Source organism: Nothoprocta perdicaria, unplaced genomic scaffold (genome assembly GCF_003342845.1).
Source record: "Nothoprocta perdicaria isolate Ctin4 unplaced genomic scaffold, notPer1 scaffold_0, whole genome shotgun sequence".
In the NCBI taxonomy this organism is placed as follows: Eukaryota; Metazoa; Chordata; class Aves; order Tinamiformes; family Tinamidae; genus Nothoprocta; species Nothoprocta perdicaria.
In genome coordinates, this window is record NW_020454092.1 from 19692410 (window position 1) to 19716601 (window position 24192).

At 35.9% G+C, this 24192-nt stretch overlaps 1 protein-coding gene across 2 annotated transcripts; it reads left to right on the forward strand.

The window, feature by feature from the left end:
* HOOK1 (hook microtubule tethering protein 1) lies at positions 1-24192 on the forward strand. Of its 2 annotated transcripts, none has more exons than XM_026034881.1 (22): positions 1-107; positions 5348-5433; positions 7226-7298; positions 7628-7678; positions 9179-9311; positions 10138-10205; positions 10662-10724; positions 11573-11656; positions 14014-14180; positions 14774-14914; positions 16107-16308; positions 16891-17001; positions 17240-17327; positions 17413-17473; positions 18098-18238; positions 18836-18923; positions 19697-19731; positions 20367-20449; positions 20822-20922; positions 21304-21405; positions 22481-22549; positions 23673-24192. In XM_026034881.1, the coding sequence occupies exons 1-22, from the start codon at positions 57-59 to the stop codon at positions 23829-23831; spliced, it is 2157 nt and encodes a 718-aa protein (XP_025890666.1). In that variant the 5' UTR covers positions 1-56; the 3' UTR covers positions 23832-24192. The 2 variants fall into 2 exon arrangements, with proteins under 2 accessions (XP_025890666.1, XP_025890674.1); XM_026034889.1 differs by lacking the exon at positions 1-107 and adding an exon at positions 862-893.

Sequence of the window (24192 nt, forward strand, 5' to 3'; positions counted from 1 at the left end):
GAACCGAACGGAGCCGAACCGAACCGAGGCTGCCGCGGGACGTGCTCGCCGCCGCCATGGAGGCGAARCCTACGGACCTCCTGCTCTGTGACAGCCTCATCCTCTGGGTGAGCACCCCGGCGGGGGGGGGTCCCCGCTGCCCGCGCGCTGCTCCCCTCCCCGCCGGGTCCCGCGCCTGTCGCGGAGCGGCCTCTCCCTCCCCGCCCCCCGCCGCGGGCGGCCGTTGGGCACCTGTTGGGCCCGCGCCGTTGCCGTGGCGACGGGGGCGGCTCCCCCCCCCCCCCCCGGGACTTACGTGTCACGGTTGCGGGGGGGGGAGGTTTGGACTCGTGTCCTCGCTCCCCCCCGGCAATGCGGCTGGTTATGGCTGCTGCCGTGGGGGGGGATGCAGAAAATGGGCAGAAAATGATGAGTTTGGGGGAAGTAAGAGCGCCTCTGTAATAATGCTGCTTCCCTAATACCTGTATTTCGTTTATACTCCTCCTCCTCCTCCCTCCCAGTCTCCTGCAAACCTTGAGCTGTGTTTACAACCTTTGCAGTACCCTGTTGCTCTGGTCAGTGGTTCTCTGGCCAACCTTTCCATGRAGTAACCTCACACTAATTAATAATAGCACAGTTAATTTGAATTCGTTTGGCAGAAGCAGGAGCCTGGAGCAGAAGCTGAACTTCACCTGCTGTCACCCTGCGGTTAGCAGGAGCGTTTGCTACAGACAGGCACAGAGGCCCCACGCAGGCGGTTGTTGGGTTCTTAATTCATCCTTTCTTCCTCTTCCTGAGCTTTCCCTACTTGGCTGTAGTTCTGGTCTTGTAGGGATGCAAGCTTGGCAGGCGTGCAGGCACGTTGTACTAAATAACAGTGTGTCTTGTACAGGTTTGCAGTGAACTCTTTGCAGGTAAGGCCAGGGCTGCTTTGCATGGAATGTCCCTTTAGCTACTTTGGGTTTGCTAAGTGTGAAAAAAGGAAAGAATGGATTATTTTAAAAGCATTRTCAAGATCTGGCAATAAAACCAGACAGGCAAGGAAAAAACATAATGGCAAAAGTAAATTAGCAGTAGCTACAAGAAAGGTGTTCCTTCTGTTTTCTGCATTACAGTACGAAAGGTTTAATATAACTTAGTTTTGTATTACACACTGAAGAAACAGCTTCCTTTCTTTTCCTCCTTATCTCTTCATGTCCAGCTACCTTGCATGCTAATTTTTAGTTTGTCTTTAGAATTTCAGATATCTCTTTTACCTCTCCTGGATTGGATGTTCTTTATCTTGTAATCGATGCCTTCTCTTCCCTTTCTCTGCGCTCTTCAGCTCYGTATCTTCTGTTTGTAGATCAGAATAGTGCTGTCATGGCTCTCTTGCGAAATAAATTAATGAAACAGCTTGAGTAAATACGTTCCTGATGTCTTTCTCAAACTCCTTTCAGTAATGTTGAAATATCTTTACAATTCCTATTTAAATATCTTAAGCCTAATACTTTTTTAGTTTAGTCACTTACACGGATCTGATTGCATAACATATCTTAAAGTGATGCTAGGAGGGACTTCAAACAGCCTTAAACTAAAAGAGCATCATACAGGGTCATTAGCGTAAATGAATRTCTAGCTATGTATGTTATATGCAGCTTTTCAGACTTAACACCTTATTTCTCTGACCCAAGTTAAAATTTAGTAGAAGCTGAGCATTAGCTAAGATGTTTCAGAGGTTCTTTCTACTTGAACTTCCTAGGAGACTGAATAAGGAGGGGGGAAGCTCCTAATAGCAATAATAAATTTYTCATCTTTTTTGTCCATGTCCCATAGGAAAAGCATGTTTGCTCTGTTCACAATATTTGATGTTCTGGCAGATCTTGCATTTTTATTTTAGCATTTCTTATACTAGTAAACATGCTTTCCATTTAATAGAAAGTATGAATAAAAACATTTAGTGTTCCTGCAACCTAGAGGTCATTGGTCTTAAAGTATTAAGGATAATGCCAAAAATACCTCAAACAAACAATTAAAAAAAAAAAATTCTGTAGTGGAATTGCATTACATTATACATGGAATGTGTTTGATTTTTTAAGGAAAAGTGACTTCCAGGAATACTTGTTACCATTGTTTCTGCAACAAACTTTAGAGCTGAATTTTCTAACAAGTCCCGCAGAGGGACAAACTTAGCTTATGGTGTAAGAGTAGAACGATAAAAGCGGCAGTCAGTAGGCCTGGTGATGCTATGCTTAGGTGCCATTAAAATAGTACCTWGGTGGTATTTTTAATAATAGAATAGGCTTTCTTTTACTCTAGCAGAACAGAAGTTTCCTGCTTATCTTCTGTCTCTCCAAAGTTCATTGGAGCAGGCATTTTTTTTTTGGATYACATCTATTAAAATTTACTTGTTTGTTTACAAGCATGTTTTGTTTCTGTTCAGTTGTGACCTTCATACTAAGAGTGTGTTCTAGATAGCTGATTTGAGTGAGCACATTCCGAAGTTTCATATACATGAATTAAAAGCTACATAAGAAAATTGTATTTTAAACCATTTTGTAAAGGAAGAATGCTTAAATCTGGCAGGGCTAGTTCATCCTTTCCAGCTCTGCTAAATAATCTCACAGACTTGTTATGTTTATCAAAGGTATTTTAATAAAAATTTTAACTTCTAAAGATTTTTTTATCTGTCAATTCATATTTTTATGTAAATAAATGCCACCTCAAGGATAGTKGAGTGGCTCGATATATTCATATCTTCAACAGAAAGCTTTTTCTACAATAGATGTACTCATATGTCTGTCATTTTCAATGCTATCTTTTCTTGTGGCTGAGTTGTTATAAAAATTTTGGGATTAAGAATTAGGAATGTTTATTACTTCAAAATCTGTTTGACTAACTGTTAACCCTCTATCTCAGACATCGTAATCTGGGTGTCAGCTGGAGTATTTTAGCCCAGGATCCTGCAGATGGAATTGAGGGCCTATTTTCTCAAGTACTGGATGGCTTTTTAGGGTTGTACTGCATATTGTGAACGTAATCTTGTTTAATCTACAGCTGTTTGGTAAAGCCATCGGTAGATCCAGGGAAAAGGCATTGTGCTACTTGATGTAAAATCAGATTTTGAATTTAGATTATCATCAAAATAGTTGTAGGTCTGGGAGAAAAAAAATCTGCTGCTTTCAAGAGCAAGTAGCAGGGTGTGTTTAAGTTAGGTTTATGGCCGACACCTGAAATGGTGCTCGGCATGAGTAACAGCATGTCTTGAGCATGTCTTTGAGACTGTGCTCAGGAAAACTAATTGAATCTGAAAGACTAGTGTTGCTGCAGTATCAGAGTCCCTGGTTGCCTCTAACAACCTCCTTCTGGCTGTCTGATTTTTTATGAATACAGGAAAAAAAATCTATTTTGAGGACCTTATTTGACTGATGTGGCATTTGGAATCTACACAGCTAAAACTTCTACTCAGTGTTTCTAGGCACATAGGTAAATTTTAAATATATCAAGGGAAAAAAAGACTCCCAACTGCAAAGGTGTAGCAAAACACTCAGAAGCACAGAAGATGCTATAGATGCAGTTCACCTTTGCAAGTAGATGCAGATTCAGGCAAATGGTTGGAGAGCAGTGAGAAATTCTGGTAGTTCTGAGAGATTTGCAGTGGGGAAGAGCAAGCCGAGAGAATGTGCTCTTTGGGGTGACAGTCTTGCTTTTTGCTTAGTCTTAATTAGCTCTTTTTTTTCTCTGAGATAGTGACATGTATAAAAGTGTTGCATGACACAAGTTTTTTTAAGACTGTGTTTACTTGCTCCAGTAGGCTTGGGCAGGCTTGATTATAGACACAGAAGGGTAGAACCTGTTACCTTACTACCTCAGCTGTATCCAAATGGCAGTACCACAGCCTTCTGCCCGAAAACTGAATTCTGGCATGCTCAGTCCTGACTCATAAGCTTCTGAGCTCACAATCTTGAGTTGTCATTAAGGCTGCTGTAGTATTAGAAACCAAGGCTGTCAATCACAACTACTTCAGGTTGCATTTGCTTGCTTAATCTTTTATGTAACCTACGAGAGATTACTAGTCTGTGCTTGCTCTAATACAGGATTAAAAATTACTTAAAAATAAATTTAAAAAAGACTCAGTCTGCATATTTTTCTCTTTTTGGTTTGATTAAAATTTGTTTTTAAAGCAAGGAAACAAACTTGCTGGAAACGTGAGTGGCCTTCATAAACAATAGGCTGTGCAATGACTGCCTCAAGTTCTCGAAAGTGGAAACTACTTTCCTAGTAGTTAAATTTCTCCAAAGCATTAGGCATGGTCATTCATCAGTGACCTTTGAAGGAGCTAAGCTGTCCCAAAAGATTGGGAAAGTCCTCTCACAGATGGRCAGATGATTTAGGGCATGATAAACATAGTAAGTGTAGAACAAAATGAAATTTCTCAGTGGGCAGAGATTTAAAGACTGTAAGTTTGGTTGCATTCTACTCAACGCRTRTATTTCTTAATAGAAGAAKCAATTTTAATTAAGTTTTAAGTTGTTAGATTCTGTAATTTTTTTACAGAATATGTAGATAGGTAAAATTGTGTGTAGACTTATCTTTAAACATAAGGAATTGTATGTGTTTGATAACTAGTAGTTTGTAGTAGTTTGATAACTACTGTTTACCAGGAAAAGATATGTGATTCAGGATATAGTAAAAATTTCTTGGATATGTAACAGTATTTTGAAGTTGTATATTTTGAAAGGAACATATTTAGTGTAACTTTGGAATTCCTGTATTTTAAGTAAATGTGCTATCAGTTTACAAGATTTAAAATTGTTCAGTCTTTCTCAGCTGTCCTGATATATATAGAGTGCTTTAACTTTCAGATAGAACTACCCAAAAACTCTCAGCTAGAGAGATAGAACTACCCAAAAACAAAGAACTCTCCCTTCTTTGTCTTCAGATAATCCCAAGGGTCTCTATTGGTGTTGTGTCCTACATTATTAAGAGCAGGTAGTAAAAGACTGAAGGCTGAGGAAAAGCAAATCCATTCTCTCTTCTGATAACAATTTTTATTTTGATAATATGTCTCTGGACACCTAATTTAAAGGATGGATAAACATGACTTTAGATTCAGAAGGTAGTATTCCATAATTTACAATAAAAGAACCAGCATGAAAAAGCAGAGCTTGGTAATTCTAACTCTTAAAACTATTATTCATAATTGACAGTCACGCTCATTGAGATAATTGGGTTGATTTTCAAACTGCACAGCTCAGAATGGATTTTAGTATTTTGGACTGCTTAAAGGAGAAAGCCCTTGATAAAGGGCTTGTGCTTTAAAGAGGAAAAGGATAACTAATTTCCTTCCTCTGTCAATCAAGAAATCATACTTTTTCCCCCCTTTTAGTTGCAGACATTCAATACTGCTGCACCTTGCAGAGACGTCCAGGACTTGACTAATGGTGTTGCCATGGCACAGGTACTTCATCAAATGTAAGTTGAAGTTTAATTTCAAAGAGAAGATATTTAAAGTCTAAAAGTTCTTATATTTAGTGTGTGTAGTCTCTTTCCTCRTCATTGAGGGGTGGGATGGGGGAATGATTATTTCTGACTTTTTTGTATTCGTAAATTTATTGTAGGCAGTTTATAGTAGAAGATAAATGCCTTTACATTGTTGTCATAGTTGCCTAATAACATGAAAGAGTGGAGGTGGTGAGAGGAGATATTCCATACGTTGCATTGTGATTTTCCTGTCCAGGGCTGCAGCTTCTYTTTTTTTTTAATCTCCTTTTGATATCAGAAGTAACTGGCAATAACTGACAATGGTAGATTGAAATAGGAAGTAGTTTTGTTTGCTAATATATATTGATTTTTGTTGTTTCTTATGCTGAAGCAAAGGATTAAATAGGATAGTTACTATTTTTTGTGCTTTGGTTTCTGTTTTGTCAGCTCATCAAGGGGGGATASTACAGTATTGAGTTGGAAGTAGCAATATTCCTGGAACCATAATTAAGGATAAGTGGGCCAAATTGTATGATCGCGTTTAACATGATTTCTTCTAAAACTGTTTCCATGGATTTTTTCCTGTGATACGTTCCTCCACTTTGGCCTGAGGAATTAAAAATTCAAAAATTGTGTCATATTCTTTTGGCAAACTTGGCACAGGTTATCACTGGAACTTTATTGCTGCTTTTGGCTCAGATATATTAAGATAATCATAGGAAGGTTTGAATCATCTTTCCATCTTGCTGTCTCCTGATCAATCTGTATCTTTAATTACTAACAATTTACTTCAAAAAATGAAACAACAATAAAAACACTTGAGACGTTGAAAATGTGCCTGAAAATGTGTCTGTAGAGACAGAGTTTGCTCTTTGACTAGCACCTGGCAAAACTTGATTCAGACTTGCTTAGTCAGGGTTCTCTGAGGGTCACTCCCCAGTGTCAGTAGACTTCGTGGGTTGACAAATTCCCTTAGCCAGTGTCTCAGCAGGACTTAATTTATTAAGTCCCTGCAGGATGCTACTGCTTCTAAAGGAGCAGATCAGTGCAACTACTACATCAGGCTGCTAGAAGTAGTAGTAGTGACCACTCACACAGGTGAAGGTTTGTTAGTACTAGTCCAGTATTATGGCTAGAACCCTGGACTTGGATAATTGCTTTATACCCAGGTTTGCTGATATGTAAGTGGGGAAAATCATCTTTTATTAGGTGCTTTGAAGACAGTAAATAAAAGCATTGTCAAAGATACTGTTAGATATACTGCAGTTGTGCCCCTTGGCAGCTCAGTTGTGTAAACCACTTTCTCAATGATTCATCCTTATTAATGTCTCTGAAGTAAATATACAACTGCCTGCAGAACTAAACAGATTCAGAAATTAAGAAATGTCAGTAGTAAAAATAATTTGTTTTTCTTGATAAGTAGCTTTGACTAATTGTAGTATTTACGTACCTAAAAAGGCTAAAGTAGGTATTAATGTATTTAATTTTTTTAAAGTTTATCTCACTATTACCATTTTTTCATGTATTTAAAAACTCAACATGACAAGGATATCCCTAGGTTTCCTAGCTAACTTAATTTTGAAATGCTTGCTGTCCTAAAACATACCGTCTTTTGTGGTGGTGTATGTCATAGAAAATGTTAAGCAGGATAGAAATTTGCTGTGAACCAGTTACATTTTTGCTAGAGACTATAGTAAAACATCCGATAATCCACTGCTGAGGGTCTGGTATCTTACTTGAATATATGTGTTCGTTAATGTTTTCTTGTTTAATTTCATTTTAGAGATGTTGCCTGGTTTGATGCATCTTGGCTAAGTCGCATTAAAGATGATGTTGGTGACAACTGGAGAATAAAGGTACTCAAAACTGAAGTTAGTAAAAATTTTTTTGAGGCTGGGTATGGTGTCAGTCCTGAGCATATCTAACAGTACAAAAACTGCAGTTCATCATTAAACTTGGATTAATTGTTAAGATTAATTTTAATGTAAGTGAACTTTAGTTTAAGGGTCTGCTTGTGTTTTGCATTCTCCTGCAGTATTTCTCTTTTCCTAACATTACGTATTTAAATATTTAATGTGTAAAAGTTTGATTATAAATTATTAAATATTTGATTATAAATTAATACTTAATTTCAGAGAAATTAAAGTAGTGAAAGCTTGTAACTTTTCYTTTCATATACAACTAGTCCAGTAACCTGAAGAAGATACTTCAAGGRATTACGGACTACTATCATGAGGTATGGAAAAAGCAGCGTTTTTTGTTGTTGTTCTGTTCAGTAAACATTCTCTTTCCCTTTTTTTTTCTCTAGCAAAGTAACATGTCGAYGGCTGTTTTGTAGAAAGTATGTTGTAGTTATCTTGTTTAATGGGTCATTTGAATGTTTCATATAATTTTATATTAATTCAAAAATCTTTTGTGTGTGTGCATAAGTGAGCTTGTTTACTTAGAAAAGATTTTTCACAACATAAGCTGGAAATCATGTCTCTGTCACTGCCCAGGTGAGTGTCAGAAGTGCCAAACTGCAGAATTGTGCTGACTTTTGTGTGCATTCATGCCTGGTCTTGCCTAGTGAATTTTAAATCCTTTTCTACACAGTAGAACAGGAATCCTTTTCTATTCAGCAACCTCTAGCTTAGTTTTTATGATATTCTCCTGYACTGTGTGAGCTACAGTTATGAATCCATGTGGGCAGAATAAGTATTTTTGCCGGTTCTCTCATGTGCAGGATGATTGTGGTAACAAATGGACAGAAAAACTCCATGGATGAATTTTGTATGAGCCTTGGCTAATGTCATGTAATGAGAACAGTCTGGAAAAATTTGCCAGCTCATCCTACTGTTTTCTTGCTCATGCCTAGGCTTAGTTGTGAGATTCAGTGCTAGGCTCTTCCAGGGCAAGCCCATAAATAGAACTTCTTTGGGCTTATGAAAAGGTTTCTTGTTTGTTGTTTTGGAGGACTAAGGAGCAACTGACTTTTGATACACTTCTAATTTTTTTATTATTTTGCTGTGCATATTCCTTGTTTTATCCTTTTTTTTTGGTTCTGTTGATAGAACAAATCAACCCTCTCATTTAAGGGGAAACCCAGGAACATTTAGCTTATAGTGCTTTATTTTCTTGTAGAACAGATCATTTAGAAAACATGCAAGCTATTAAACTTTCAAAATCAGTGTCCTTTTTGAAAAGAAATTAACTCAAAAAATCATCTCTTAATAAAATGCATAACTCTTTCACATTAAATAAGCACCAAGTMTTTTGAGTAGATATTACTATGTTTTTAAAGCTGTCTGCTTTAGGTTTTTAGGCCTACAAGAGGCGAAATTGAGGTGCTGAATTCAGTAAAAGCGATTGACTTGCACTTGGTTGGACACCCTTTTTTTTCCAGTCACATACACATTGGAACTGCTTTTCCTGGCCTAAACTAATATAGTCCATGAGTTTACTTGCCAAACTCTTAATAAATAAGGAAAGAACATCTGTTTCATGTAGATGTCTTCAGATTTCTTACATGGTAATACTATCTGAGCTCTCTCATCAGCCATATTTCTAGTGTACAGCTCCACAGCTAATATTAACTTCTTTGGCTTTCATGGGCGTTACACTAACAAACTTGATTAGTAGCCTGTATTTTTGCTATGAGTGGCTTACTGAGTCCAGATTTCTTATGTGGCAATAAGTCATAATGTTGTGTGAAATTGAGAGTTCGTCTTAACTTGCTCTTCATTTTCTTTCTCAGTTTTTAGGTCAGCAGATATCAGAAGAACTTATTCCTGACTTAAACCAGATATCTGAGAACTCAGATCCCACTGAACTGGGCAGGCTTCTGCAGCTTATTTTAGGTTGTGCAGTCAACTGTGAAAGGAAGCAAGGTAAATCCTAATTTTATCTATTAAAAAAACAGCAAACTGTCTTGAAGTATTGATTAATAWGGTGTAAAAGAAACTTTTCTCTTATTTATTGAAACCTCTACTGTTAACTTACTGTATGAGAATGCCTATTCTGAACCTGGTGTTCACTTGAAAGCAATACACCTACAGGAAGTTTGTCTGCATAAAACTCTTTTTAGAGCAGAATAAAATACAGTCTGCAGTGTTTGTGGGTTTTTTTTCCTATACCCAACTGTTAAAATATATATCAAAACCTAAAACTTACTATTTAAATACCAATCAAGCATTTTAGATTAAAAACTGATATTATTGACTTTCATACTATATAGACATTCCTATCTTTATAGGGAAGTAAATCATTCAATCTTTTCTAAATGGATGTTGTACATAATAGAAGCTTGTTGGGTCAAATGTACAGATACCGTCTCCTAGAACTTTGCTGCTCTGGCAAGAACTGTTCCCATATAGAGCCCTAACTGTAGATTAAAATGCATACAGAACACCTGATTTCTGAGGATTTATTTTAGCTCGTCTGGCATGACTTGGAAAAAAAAAATTTTCATGATACATAAAACCGATTTTAAAGATGTGTTAGCTGCATTCATTTCTCTTTGGGCAGTGCTTTTCTGCAAGTATGTTGTGCAAAATTCTGTTATGGTACATTTCATTATTCATGAATATTTTAGATCATTGCATGTAAAAATTCAGAGGATAGTATCTTTGCATCTGTCTACAAAATTTGCATGATGTTTCAAATTATTTAAGATGAATGTTGCCATGGGTCACTACATATTCTTATTTTTTATAGAACACATACAGAATATCATGACCCTAGAAGAGTCAGTWCAACATGTTGTCATGACTGCTATTCAGGAGGTAAGTAGTAACTTAAATAGTCTAATGCGTTCATCTGAAAAGCCTGAATATTAACTTACTGATCTTTGTTCCTTAATAAAAAAAATTAAGGAAGTGTAAGTGCTTCTCTGAATGGTCTGTGAGGGTCAAAAACAAGAGATGCAGTTTTGATTTTAGTCTTCTGAGTTCAAAAATATGGCTTATGATGTGGTAATGCTTAAGATTCATCCTGTAAGAGCTTCCTGCTCACACTTACCTAATYTGGGAAAAGAAATCTAATTTGGGAAATCTGTCCTCTTATTCTGAATTTAAGTCTTTTGCCAACCAACCATGAGGGTTTTTGTTTTGTTTTTAATTAATCTGCTTTGATTATTTTGCAAGAGTACAAAGACATACAGTTGAAATTCAAAGGACAGTGAATTTACAGAACATTTAACCTCTGAATTACTCTYTTATTGTGGCTTTTTCTTTTTGTAGCTCATGAGCAAGGAAATAATGGGTCCTTCTACAACTGACGCATCAAGTGAAATGGAACAGCAGGTAACTGCCTAACAATKGTTTTTGTAGTGTAATCTTGGAGAATAAGTTGGTATCTTGCTGCCATTCAGATGAAGGGATGGGTTGCTCTCCAAGACAAAACAGAAGGGGAAAAAAAAAAGATTTATTTTCTGTCTGTACAAACTGTTTGCTCTGTATTCTAGTCAGAGCTGAGCTGATTGAACTGTACTGTTTCATGAAGGACAGAWTAATGTGCTAGTGTTCTGCCTAATCTAGGCAGAAATTACACAGTAAGATAATCTACGGTATGCTAATCATAATAATACAAAAAGGTATAGCTCTCAGTGCATGTTCTAAAGAAGATGTGTAACTTTCTTTGAGGGTGTAAAACCTGCCAATTTGTACAATGCGAGAACTAAGAATGCTCTATTWGGCTAAAAAAAAATTGGTTTATTTTCAGATTCTTTTGAGATTCTGAAAACACCTGGTAGTCAGAACAATGTGTATGAAGTGAYGTGGAAATGTGGAATGTGGAAAGATCTTTAGAAAGATTGTGGATTTTATTAGTTCAAGTTTAATGGGCAGAGATTTTGAAACTGTGACATCACCCCTGCTCTTGGTGTTTTCCTGTGTCATTTTAGCTTAGACTGTTCTTTTTTATCTGAGTGTAAATCTGAGTTTCAATAATTCAATTCTTAAGTGTGATAATTTTTTAAAACATAGGCGAGTAAATGAACAGAGACCCTTATCCAACCATGTAATCAGGCTTCTGACTGTGTGGGTGCCCAGCATTCTCCTTGAGCAGTTGGCATGGGTAATTGAGACATGTAGGAAGAAAGAAGTGCTTTGGTTATAGGCCAGAGTAATTGACTGTCTTCTGCTTTTATAAGCTTAAGAGAGCTTTGGAAGAACTTCAGGAAGCACTATCGGAAAAAGAGGAGTTGGCACAAAGATGCCAAGAGCTAGATTTACAGGTAAGAACCAACAGACTGCTTATTTCTAAGGCGTGTGGTGGTGACATTATTAAGCAAAAAATCTGAAGATCACAGTGAATTTTGTATTTACTTGGAAGATTTTGTAAGAATTCTTAACTGTCCTTTTGTGGGGGAAAGCAACATGATTACTTGAAATGTTGTTCTAATGTAAAGCTGAGCTAYTCTGTCAGTTGTGAAACCAGAGGTTGCTTTGTTGCTAGCTTTGTATTTATTCTTAGTATCAAGTAGCCAGAAAAAAATACATCTGTAAGTTCATTTTCAGTCACTGCTGCCTTTAGTCCTCAGAACTATGTCCTAAAGTACAATTCATATAACTGTGATTGAATCAAAGGAGAGAACAAAAAAACTGTTTTGCATGAGTGTTGAGAAGACTGAAACTTGAAATTTACTTGAAATAAGTTTTTGTTTTTGCTGTGGGCAGAGTTTCAACATGGAGAATTTAAATGAATTAAAAATAATGAAAGCTGATAGGTCCTTGTTGACATTTGCAAACCACACTGGTAATAGGTCTACCTTAGTTTTTAATGAGAGAAGTTTATAGAAATCTGTTTTTTTGCAGAGAGAAAGAGGACTTCAAAGCAGCAAACAGTGGTTAAGCACAATAAATGGTTACTTGCATTTCAGTTAAATAGATTAAAAAAAAAAGTTAGCTTAAAGTCTTATTCCTGTTTTATGGTACTACATAGCAGAATTGAAAGAGTTTTATGTAAAGATGCAGTTGATCTTAGATTTGATCCTGTATGAAGACATTTGCGTAGCATTCTTTTAGGGAGCTGGTGTTCTGTCTCAGCTCTACGTCCCTCTGGGGAGAAAAGAGAGGCCTATTTCTGCTTTTCTTATAAATAGAAATGCCTGGAAGAGTTTGCTATATTTAAAATGAACTCTTACTGCCAATTGCAGATGCCCGACAATTTTTTTTAGAGTTGTATTGATACTTCAACTCCCTTTTCCTTGAAGTCAYAGTAAGACTTGTGAGTCAAAACAGAGATAAAAGGCTTTACTCCCATTCTATTAAGCCAAAACTGTGGAAAAGAGAAAGCTATCGGGAAGGAACCAAAACAAAGCTAGAAGCCTAGCTTTGACTATGTGAAAAGGTTTTTTTCGAAGCCAGAGACAGGTGTTCTTATAACATTATTCTAAAAATATGGGTGTTGTGGGTGTTCAGGGAGTGGCTGAACCTGGAGCAGGGAGGCTTGCACTGAGTAAGTCTCAGATACGATGTTTACTGGGTGTCTGTATGTGCATGTATATAAGAAGTTGACCTTTAAAAAGGAATGGACCTAGAAAAGCAGCATCCAGTACAATGGTAGAAGAATTACTGATTTATTTCTTGCAGCTGCTTGATTGATAGATTTTAAATTATGATTGCAAGCAAGGGGTTTCTTAGTGTTGCAATATTTAGGTTGAATTTGATGTTTTAGTTAATTATATCGCCATGATATGTTTTTTTAATTTATTTATTGAAGCCATAATTGACTGACACTTCTCATTTAAACTAATTCTTAATAAATTCACTTGTAAGGTCTCAGTCTTCCTTGATATTTTCCAAGAATATAAGAAAGGTAGGTTTTCTTTATGATCTAGGAAAACATAACCTAAAAAAGTGCATTGTCCCTGTTTTAAATGCCAGTTAACTAACACATGCTACATGCTCTTATGTTTGACAGGATCTTAATATTAACATCTTTCACTAGTAAACTTTAAAGGTTCTATCCTTTTAATCCTTCCCCATTTTATGGCTGTTAATATACTTACTGTTTTAGCACAGTGTTGTATTCTCATTTGCTTAGCTGTGAACACTCTCAATATCGAACTCGTTTGACTGTTGCAAAAACTGCATGCTGAGTACGAAGCTGTTGAGGTTTTTTCTTTTGCGTGTGTGCTTCCCAGCTTACGGCGCCTGGAACTGCTTCTTGCTCAACCATCACTGCTGAGCGCACGGCAGTACTGTGTTCGTGTGCTAGCCAGTGCCATCCTGCTTTTTATTTTTACGTACAAGCAAGATGGAGAGTACACTACTACATAAAGACTTTTGTATGGCGTCCGTGGTATTCTTTTTTTTTTTTTTTTTATGGAAAATACCGGTTTCTCTCCATAGTACATTGTATGCCTTTACCATGGTTTCAGTTTTAAAAAAAATGTCRTTTTCAGAAAAACGTTCAGTGCTTCATAGCTTTCATACACTAAAGCACCTGTATGCTTAAGTATGCTGTGTAATTTCTTTTTAAAGTTTCTCAGTCTTTTTTTCATAAGCTGATTTGAATTATTACAGTCTTGCTTCAGCTCTTTCCAACTGGACAGAACTTAAAATGTTTGTGCTGTTTTATCTGTGCTAGGTGGCTGCCCTTCAGGATGAAAAGAACAACTTGATGTCAGAAAATGAGGTTATGAATGACAGGTTAGAGCAATTAGATGACTCTCTTGATGATCCAAATACTGTGGTTGCAAAAAAGTATTTTCATGCACAGTTGCAGCTGGAACAACTCCAAGAAGAAAACTTCAGGTATGAAAGAACTTACTTTTCTCTTAAAAAAGTATTTATTTATGCCAAATGTGATCTAAGAATGTCTGATATTCTTCCAGGATTTTCCATTTTAATTCCTTAATTCCATTGGTACTTTAAAAGCTTCCCARTGCTTTTTTAATCTAACATGTTTTAAAGATAATCCTAACATTTAAAAAGAAAAATCAACACTTAYTTATAATTAAAAATATTGTGACTCTGTCATATTTTTAAACAGGTGATAGGTAGGTAGGTAGCAGAAAATCAAGTCCAAAATGATGTGTGGAAAAATATCACTTGACTGTACTGACTTTTTTTAAAAAAAAATATAGATTCTTTTTCCCTCTCTAAATGCTGTTTAAAAAGAAAGAAAACTTTTTTTATACGGGTCCTTTGAACCTGGTACAATAAAAGAGTTAATTGTGATTTAACAAGATGATGAAATGTAGTTTCATGTATGCAGCAGCATTTGCATTTTGTGGTGCCTTTAGTCRGTAGTGGCTTGCTTTTAATAGTAATGAAATTGTCATCATATGAGCAGAGGGTATTAATACAAATGAGTTTTAACAAATTTTGTATTTCTGATCTGGTAGGCTTGAAGCTGCAAAAGATGATTATCGTGTCCATTGTGAAGATCTGGAGAAACAACTAATTGAACTGCAACATAGAAATGATGAATTAACCTCTTTGGCAGAAGAATCTAGAGCCCTCAAGGATGAAATTGATGTTCTTAGGTAACAGTCACAGCTTGCTTTCTTATTGACAGGATTTATCCGAATTTTTATTGACAGAATTKTTCCGAGATGTTACTTTTGAGAGTACGTCTTAACTGAACAGGATCAAAAATAAATGTTGGGAAATGAGCTTTTGACAAAACAGAGATGAAATACGAATTAACAGACACAACCACTAGTGTTCCTATAAAAATAGGAGTTCAGAAGTATTCCGTGAAGTGAGATTAATTAATATAGGAATGGCTTTGCTTCACATGGGCTGGAAAATTAAGTTCTACAAGGATTAAGACTTTAATTTGTGTATATATGTGGATTTTATTAAGAGGACATCTGTGTTAGCAAGAGGCTGGCTTTCCGATGCAGAAAAATAAATATGCAGGTTGAACTTTGACATAACTTCATACAGCTATGCTCTTATCAAAATGAAAATGAAATTCCTAATCACTCCTGAGAATTTAACATAAACCTTGTATAAGCTAAACTAGGTCTGCAWTTCAGACAGTATTATAAATAAACCATGGAACAAAAGCAGTTTCAGGTGTTCTTTSTACAGCGGTCCTGTACTAATATCTAAACAAATCTTAAGTACAAAAAACTTTCTTCTGAAATTTTCTTATACTGGTTTCCAGAGGTATGAGATGTCAGGTTGTAAACACGGTATTTATATATGAATAAAAATATCTTCGGCCCACATGTGATTTTTTTTTTTTTTTTTCTTTAGTAATCAGTTTGTAATCCTTGGGCATATCTGCTAACTATAATTTTCATAGTATAATTATGTACTAATTCTGTATAACCCTTTAATGAGGACATCTGCATGTCTGCCCTTGCCAGGTGCCAGTGCTTTGAGATGAATATTTAGTGCAGGATGCAGTGGTGCATTTACATTTCACTCTGCAGAATTCCCTAGAGATAYTTGCTATGTTAACCTGTGTTGGTGCATCTGTCATATATATTGTCAGTCTTGCTCTCACTTAAACCCTTCAGTGATTTCACTTTTAAAAACAGTATTTGTGTAATTTAATATTAATTTCATTCTACAGTTAAAAATAAAGCAGTAGGAATTTAATTCTGTTTTTGGTTAGCATACTTCTCCCTTTGCAAAAAGCTTGAATGTGTATGAAAGCAAAATCTGACATTCATCTTTAGAAGAAACATRCTTTTTCTTCTGTAATTCTGTCTATCCTTTAAGGACTACTGCAGATAAGGCAAATAAGCTGGAATCAACTGTTGAAGTGTACCGTAAAAAGCTACAGGATCTGAATGACTTTCGCAGACAAGTGAAATCTTTGCAGGAAACCAACATGATGTACATGCACAATACAGTCAGTTTAGAGGAAGAACTGAAGAAAGCCAACGCAGCACGCGCCCAGTTAGAAACGTACAAAAGACAGGTAGGGCTACATCTCTACTTAACACATCAATATTTCTCAGATATTTTTCTTTCCTAAATACTGGTCGTTTAATTATGTTTCACTGAAAAATTGAGCTGCTTAACAGCCCTTGGACTTAGCCTGTATCTTTGACTGTCTCTTAATTAAGGTAGCACACYTACCTGTAGCTTTCTTTTCAAGCGATTAGTTGCCCATTAGTTGGGARTGTGGTTTTGTTTTTAATTGAAGTAATTACTGTACCTGACAGAGGGTGTTCAGCTGTTATGAGGATTTTTTTTGCTTGTAATATTCTCAACTTCCTTCAGAGAAAATAATTTTAAACAGTAAAAGTCATATTTATTTCAACTGTAAAGCATTCAACTCCTCCAAAAAAAAAAAAAAAAACCAAAAAGAAATTCTTGGACTTGTTAAATCACCCAAAAAGACACTTGCATCTTAATTAACAGCAACAGCAAAAAGACTTGAGGACTAGTTGTTCATTTTGGCCGAACTGGACAGGAGTGAAGGTTTTAACATTGCTTTTAGGTAGCATCTTGAAACACTCATGTGCTGAATATTCTGTCTGTGTACCTTTATGAAAAGGTCCAGGAGCTTCATAACAAACTCTCTGAAGAATCAAAAAGGGCTGATAAGTTAGCATTTGAAATGAAGCGACTTGAAGAAAAACACGAAGCTTTAAGCAAAGAAAAAGAGGTAAGTCTCTTGAATTAGAGTTTTTACATTAATACCTAGTGCATTGGTAATGTGGATAATCTGCAAATTGAATGTGCTTGAGGAAAATACCTAAATACTAGTGCTACCGTACAAATGAAGATGTAGTGCATAAAAAGAAAAAGTTATTGTTGGGTTCTGTACTTTTGATCAATGTTTTAGTCTTACTGTGGTACAATATAATTTCTACCTCAAGTATCTAAAATATGTATGTTCGTAGAGACTGATTGTACAATGTGATGCTTTAAAAGAAACTAATGAAGAGCTCCGGTGTTCACAAATGCAACAGGATCACTTGAGCCAAACAGGTATGGCTTTAGCTGCAGAGGCTTTTTAATCTATGTTACTMGGTATCTAGAAATTTGTTAATTTAAACTTCCTGTGCAATTTCAGATGCGTCTCATGTTAGAAGTCATGATAATCTTGCTGCTGAAATTCTGCCAGTGGAATATAGGTAAGATGAAGTTGGATTCGTTTGGGGATTTCATCATCTTAATTATTTCTATGAAAGGTCTATATTTTTTGGCAAACCACTCTCTATCCCATTTTTTTTTTTATTTTCCCTCACTGGGGCTTACTAAAGGGTTCTCTGTTTCTTGTTTAAGCTTTTCCCCCTGGTGTTTATTCTTTTATTAAAGACATATCAAATTACTTTGCGTAGTTTGACTTGCAAGATTCTCTGTAAAGAGCTAAACAATTCTCATCTTGCTGCTGGCAAATGGAATAAATACTAATGAGAAACTAAAAGTAACTAAAGACTAGCTGATATTACTCCAAAAGTTTAGGAGAGGAAAGCGTAGACAGAATAAATATTGGATTTAGAGTGGTTTAATTTAAAGCTTTGTTTATCTCTTCAAAAACAGACCTGTGTTGCTTGATAGTTGTAAATTGCCTTTTAATCAAAAATTGATTTGTTTCCCTAACTACAGTCTTAAAGAAAACTTCTTTTGCCCTTCTTGGGAGTGAGGAAAGGGAATGGGAACACTTCCCTCTTATTCTAGGTCAGTTTTCTTAATTATTTCTTAATTTTCTTCTCTCTCTTCCTCTCTCTCTTTTTTTTTGGGGTGTTTTGATTTAGGGAAATGTTTATTCGGCTGCAGCATGAAAACAAGATGCTTCTATTGCAACAGGAAGGATCAGAAAATGAACGTATTACAGAACTTCAGGAACAACTGGAGCAAAAACACCGGACAGTAAATGAACTGGAAACTGAGAAAAGGTGATGGATGAAACGGCATTTTAAAATCTAGCAAAATGTAATTTCTGGACCTTCAGAGAGGCTGTGTAACTTGCATCTGCAGTATAGCACTCTGCAGTAAGCTCTGTCTTCAGTGTGCTGTCAAGAAACTATTGCTTATAGGACTCTTTCAGCTCTTCTAAAGAATCAGTCATTTAGCAAATGATTGTTGGTAGGCCAAGAACAGATACTCGCCTGTTGAAAGGAAGAATTTTACTTTTAAAATGGCACAGAAATTGTGTTGTCATGATGCTGGAATGTGGTCTGAATTTCTCTCACTTAATAACTGCYGAAAGCAGTCTAAGATACAAGAATTCTAGCAGTAAACTTGCTCAAAATTCAGTGATTCTGTGGGTTGGTTTGTTTGTTTGTTCTTAAGAAATGCTTAATAAAGCTTCCAAATACGTGCTCCAGCAGTTCAGGTCAAACTGAAAGCATTTGAAATCAGTTCTTTGCAGCTAAAGTCCTGCTGAGTAAACCCTCTGAAAAATTATCATCCAGGCATAAAAAAGAAAAATCTCACTGTGTGTTTTGACCTACTTAGAAGATGGATAATAACTGTCTTTTTCTCCCTGAAAGGCTAAATGAAGAGCGTATTGGAGAGCTGCAACAGCAGATTGAGGATCTGCAAAAGACTTTACAAGAGCAGGGATTCAAGACTGAAGGAGTAAGTGAAAGCTCAGACTCCTTGAACTTCAAGATGTCTTGCCACTTCTGTTTAAAATTCTTCTGTTCAGCGCCAAGACATTTGTTCACATGTGACTTTTTCAGTGTTTAGTGCTGATAACCACTAACAAGATGTTTTAATGCCTCATTTTATTAAGCTGAAACCCTCTAGTTTTGAAATACTAAGATAGCATGACAAACTTAGACACTCCTTTTGGATGAAAGCAGCAGCAGCTTTCAAATATATGACAAGCAGTGGTCATTAACATTTGAGATTTAGTGTGCTCTAAAAGCTTTCCATGCTGCCTGCAAACATTTTCCTCAATTTAGATTGTACAGTCATGGCAGATGTCGCTCAATAATATTCAGAGCATATGAATTCAGTCAGTGTARTCTGAGGATCCAGAAAACCCCATGTCAAGTGCATTTTGATTGAAAAGCTCCAGTATGTGACTGCCCCCTCCCCAAATCTTCAAAGAAACATAACTCTYCTACCTTTTGCCTCCTTATTTTATAAGTTACATTTTTATGCTACGTGGTGCTATGAGAAGAATATTGTTAAAGGTTGCTGGATTTGGTGTCTCTATGGTGCAAAAGACATGAATGCAATTATGGCAGTGCATAAAGAAATGCTATTTTGTTTGCCCTGAACATAAGTCAATACTAAAATAACTACATTATTTTAAGTATTCTGGGCTCCTGTTTGTAAAAYTACTTTTAATAATGCATGTATGAATCACTGAAATACAACTGACTGAGCTTTTTCTTTTATAGTCTAGCAACCTGAAGCAGAAATTGGCAGCACATATGTAAGTAAGGCTCATGCGTCTGCAAAACAGTTATTTATACTAAATAAATGGACATATAGCACAGCAGGTGCTTCTAATCTTCATAGTGCTGAGTATCTCTTGTTTTTCCAAGTCACCATTTTGRGAGCTATAAATGTAGTGAGTTAAGAATCAAGTTTAATTTTGTCTACTTKGATCATGATAATCTTGTAACAGGAGTAGGTTTCAAGTGTCTTCATCACCACTGGCATTTTAACTGTACTAATTCTGTATCAGGTGGTTATAACCATCACTCTTACCAGATTGGGAACTCATTTCATCTTCTAAAATTCTTCCATCGTTTCAGCTGATGTGACCTATTAAAGAGATGCTAGGGATTTTTGGTTGTTAATTTGCTTCTAATCTTATGTAAACAAGACTCGGGAAGTTGTAACTTGGGAACTTATTTTTATAGTTTTTTAAAAATACTTACCTTAATCATAACTTAATTTTATAAATCTAATAATTTTATTTAAACTTAAAAGTATCTCAAGATCAGGTGGAGAGACTTGTTTGTTTATTTTAAACTTTCTACTGTCAAGTTCAAGCTTTAAGATCTTAGGACTGTATGAAATTAGATATAAATTTAATCCCTAGATCATATTTTTGATTTATAGGGAAAAGTTGAGTGAAGTTCATGATGAGTTGGAGAAGAAAGAGGCTCTTCTTGCAGAACTTCAACCTGATGTTACTCAGAACTGTAAGTATCTTCATAAGGCTTAATTGTTTCATTTGAAGTGGCCTCCTGTAAGCAAATACTTGTTGGGTTTCTACTCAAATTTAGCTTTAAACCTGAAATAAGAGAYGGGAGAGGAAAAAGGGGGCATAATGGGAATTAGCAGGGATCTTCAGTTTCTTATTTGTTTTAACAGTATCCTGCAAAATGGGAGATCGGGGTCAGGTGGGAACTAATGGTACTACTGGAAAAAAAAGAACTATGAACTTGTATACTTGTATGGGAAACTGTCAGAATCTTAAAAGTTGATTGGAGAACAAAATGAAGAGAACACCCAAGTTCTGATGTGCTTTATGTATTTTAGCGTTTTTCTTTTATTTGTTTTTTTCTAAATAGCTCAGAAGATTGGAGAACTGGAAGCAGCTTTGCGTAAAAAAGATGAAGATATGAAAGCAATGGAAGAAAGATACAAAATGTACCTTGAGAAAGCAAGAAAYGTGCGTGACATAGAGTGCTTCTGAGCATATGCATTCCTCGTTCATAAACTGATTAAAGAGATGAACTCGGCAATGGTTCTCTCACTTTAACCTGTTCTTTCATATACTTACTAACCATCTGGAACCAAGCAATTTGAGCTAAAAATGTATCATGCAGCTACTACTTTTCTATTTGGAGTGAAACGAAAAGTGAGAGACCCATTGCCGATTCTTTTATACCATTTGATGCCTTCTGACTTGCTTGGTTAGCAATGTGGTTTTTAACGTGACTGCATGAAGAGTGTTCAGCCTGCCTTCCTATTTCCTCTGTGATTAAATGAGATGGAAGCTGCCAAGAATGAAATCTCATTTGCAATGCACTTTTTTTTTTTTCTTGTGCAGGTGATAAAAACATTAGACCCCAAGCTAAATCCAGCATCAGCAGAAATTATGTTGCTCAGAAAACAGATGACGGAGAAAGATAAAAGAATCGAGTCATTGGAGGTAATTTTGTATTTTAATAACTTTTAACATATTCTGTTTTTCAGATATTAAGCACTCGGGTTTTTTGGTTTGTTTTGCTTTTCTCACGATCCAGTACCCTTCAAATACTGCTGTCAATTAGCAACTGTATAGGCCATCAATACTACAGATTTTTAGCTTAGGTTAATTCACATTTTATTCTGTTAGGTCTATCAGTACTGAGACTTGTTTTGTTTTTCAGTGTACAATTTGAATAATTTGACTTGGATTTTTGAAAGTCTGAAAATTTGCATGTGAAAAATTGTTCAAGATTAATGTTTTTACTGCACTGCAGTGATTTGTGCAAGAGTGCAGGATATTATCTTTATCAGTAATAAATAACTCGGTATGATGGACTAACTGTTTTGGCAGGGACTTGTTTAGTATATTAAATCTAAGATATTGATGGCTTCATATACTGGAGTTCTTGAAAACATATGCAAGAGTAAAACCTGTTAATTCAGTGGTATCTGCTTGGCTATGCYTCTGTGAGGGGGAATGCTGACATTGGTGTACGTACCAAAAAAATGGGACTTGCCGCTTTTGGGTTTGCAAYTGTATGGACAGGACTGGTTAGAACAGCTAATTGAAGAAACACAAAATTCCTCCCCTCAAGTTAGTATTCTTTAAATGTCTGACTTTGTAAATGCTGTGGCCTCAATTTTTGCTTACATGTTTGCAGCATTATTTAGTAGCGCACTATATAATAATAACTCARCTGTATCATTAAGAATATTTAGCCTGTGAACAACTGCTAAACTGCTATGTTATTTATAGACTTTCTGATAAACACCAGACTTTGCATGTTTTCTGTCCTCAAACAACATTTGAAATTGGTATTTCAACCTCTATAACAAAGTTTATCCTCTTCTTGTGGCAGCCTGTAATTTCTGTCACAATTGTTTATGGAAGAATTTTTATTTATGCTGCGAGGCTTTCTGCTTATTTTGCATGTTTAAATATTTCTCCTGTAGATGTTTATTTTACTCTATGGACTGCACTATGTTTAGGCAGTTTTCTTGTGTGTGAACTGACCTTGTCGTCTGTCTCTTTGTAGACTGAATGCAAACTTGCTAAGTTACGTGATTATGAGGAAAAACTAATTGTAACTGCATGGTATAACAAGGTGAGTCAAAAGTTTGTTGTTGGTATCTTAGGAAATCAGAACAACCCATTTCACTAGATGTGACAGTTCTACAGCTCAGTTCTCTTTTTGGATTCACTATAATGTGGTGCTTAGAAGAGAGCTTAGCTGTAGTTAAGCCAGTAATTTAGTTGTAACTTTGCCAGAAATATCCAGTTTGCAGGGTAACATAACTTCATGCCTAAACATAGTGTACTAAGGAAAGGAACAGTACCCAGTGGCCGCAGTTTAAAATGAGATAACTTTCTTCCACTTGCTAATAAACTGGTTTTATCATCAAAGTTCTGGGTGTTCTGGCTGAAATTTCTGTTCCTGTGTTCTCATCTCAAGCTGAGATTTGGAAGTGTTCTCATCAGCATACCTGAAAGCAGGCTAAAGGGAAAAATATACAAGTGTAAGAAAACAACTTTACAAAGTAGTAAATTTCCATTTTTCTTTGTCTTCCTGTGCTGTGAAACATAGACCAAATTTGATACAGACTGTGACTTCTGTGTAAATAATGTGACTTCTGTCATAGTTAACTTTCCACCTGGATTTAGCAAATTAAATCCTGAATATTTTATAGGCGTTTGTTAATGTTGAGATTGTTAGCCACGAGACAGAGATAATGGTTTCAAAGGCTTTCAAATTCCTGCTTCAGGTGTAACATGTCTTTAGCACAGTATGTGTGAAATTAAGTTAATATACTACTACTAATCTTAAAATAGTGCTGTAAAGACTGTGAGAAYGTTTGCTTTGAAAAGGACTCAAAAAGCTGTTCATTCAGAGCAGATTTAAATAGAATTCCATAAAGGAAAACTAGAATAGGAAATCAAACGGTGAAAGTAAATTAAAATGGTTAATAGYTGCAGTTAGTGAAGAAGTAACTTTTCAATAACCTAAACTTAACAGATTGTATAAAGAATGAATCTTGGATTCTTCTGCGTTGGTTCTATACCTTTTATAGCAATAGAAGGCTATATTAGAAACACAATGAAAGAAACTCTACGTATGTCTTCTGTAAATATGAGGTTTACAGATGGAAGATTACTGGGGATATGGGGGGGACTGTTAGTTTTGTGTTTCTTTTCAGTTTTGCTGAACTTTAAGTTATACTTATTTGCAGAGCCTGGCTCTCCAGAAGCTAGGTATGGAAGCTAGACTTGTTGGCAGTAGTGGTACCTGCAGAGATGGTCCTGGACGCTCCTTCCTTGCGCAGCAACGTCATGTCACCAATACCAGGAGGAATCTCACCGTCAAAGTACCTGGTGCAACATCTGATTAAACCATGAGGAAAGCTTGTATGCTAAAGTGTCCTTAAATATTTTGTAGCTTCCACTTTAATGACTGCAGAAAGAGGAGGTTAGAACAGTGGGCAACTGTGAATTCAGCRCCAGAAGTGATTAATCTGATCATCTAAAAAGTAGCACTAGTTTTCCAAGTAGAATTAGATTTCTTAACTGCAGTATGTATTTAAAAGCACAACTTAAGATTTATATTTGCCTTCAGAATATATTGTAAATATAAAAATTGGCACTATATATTTAACACTTTATTTAATGTGTTTGAGCTGCAAAGTTGACTTTTGTAATAGGAAAATTTATGCAAAAAATACTTCAGGAAACTAGCAATATTGGACACTTCTG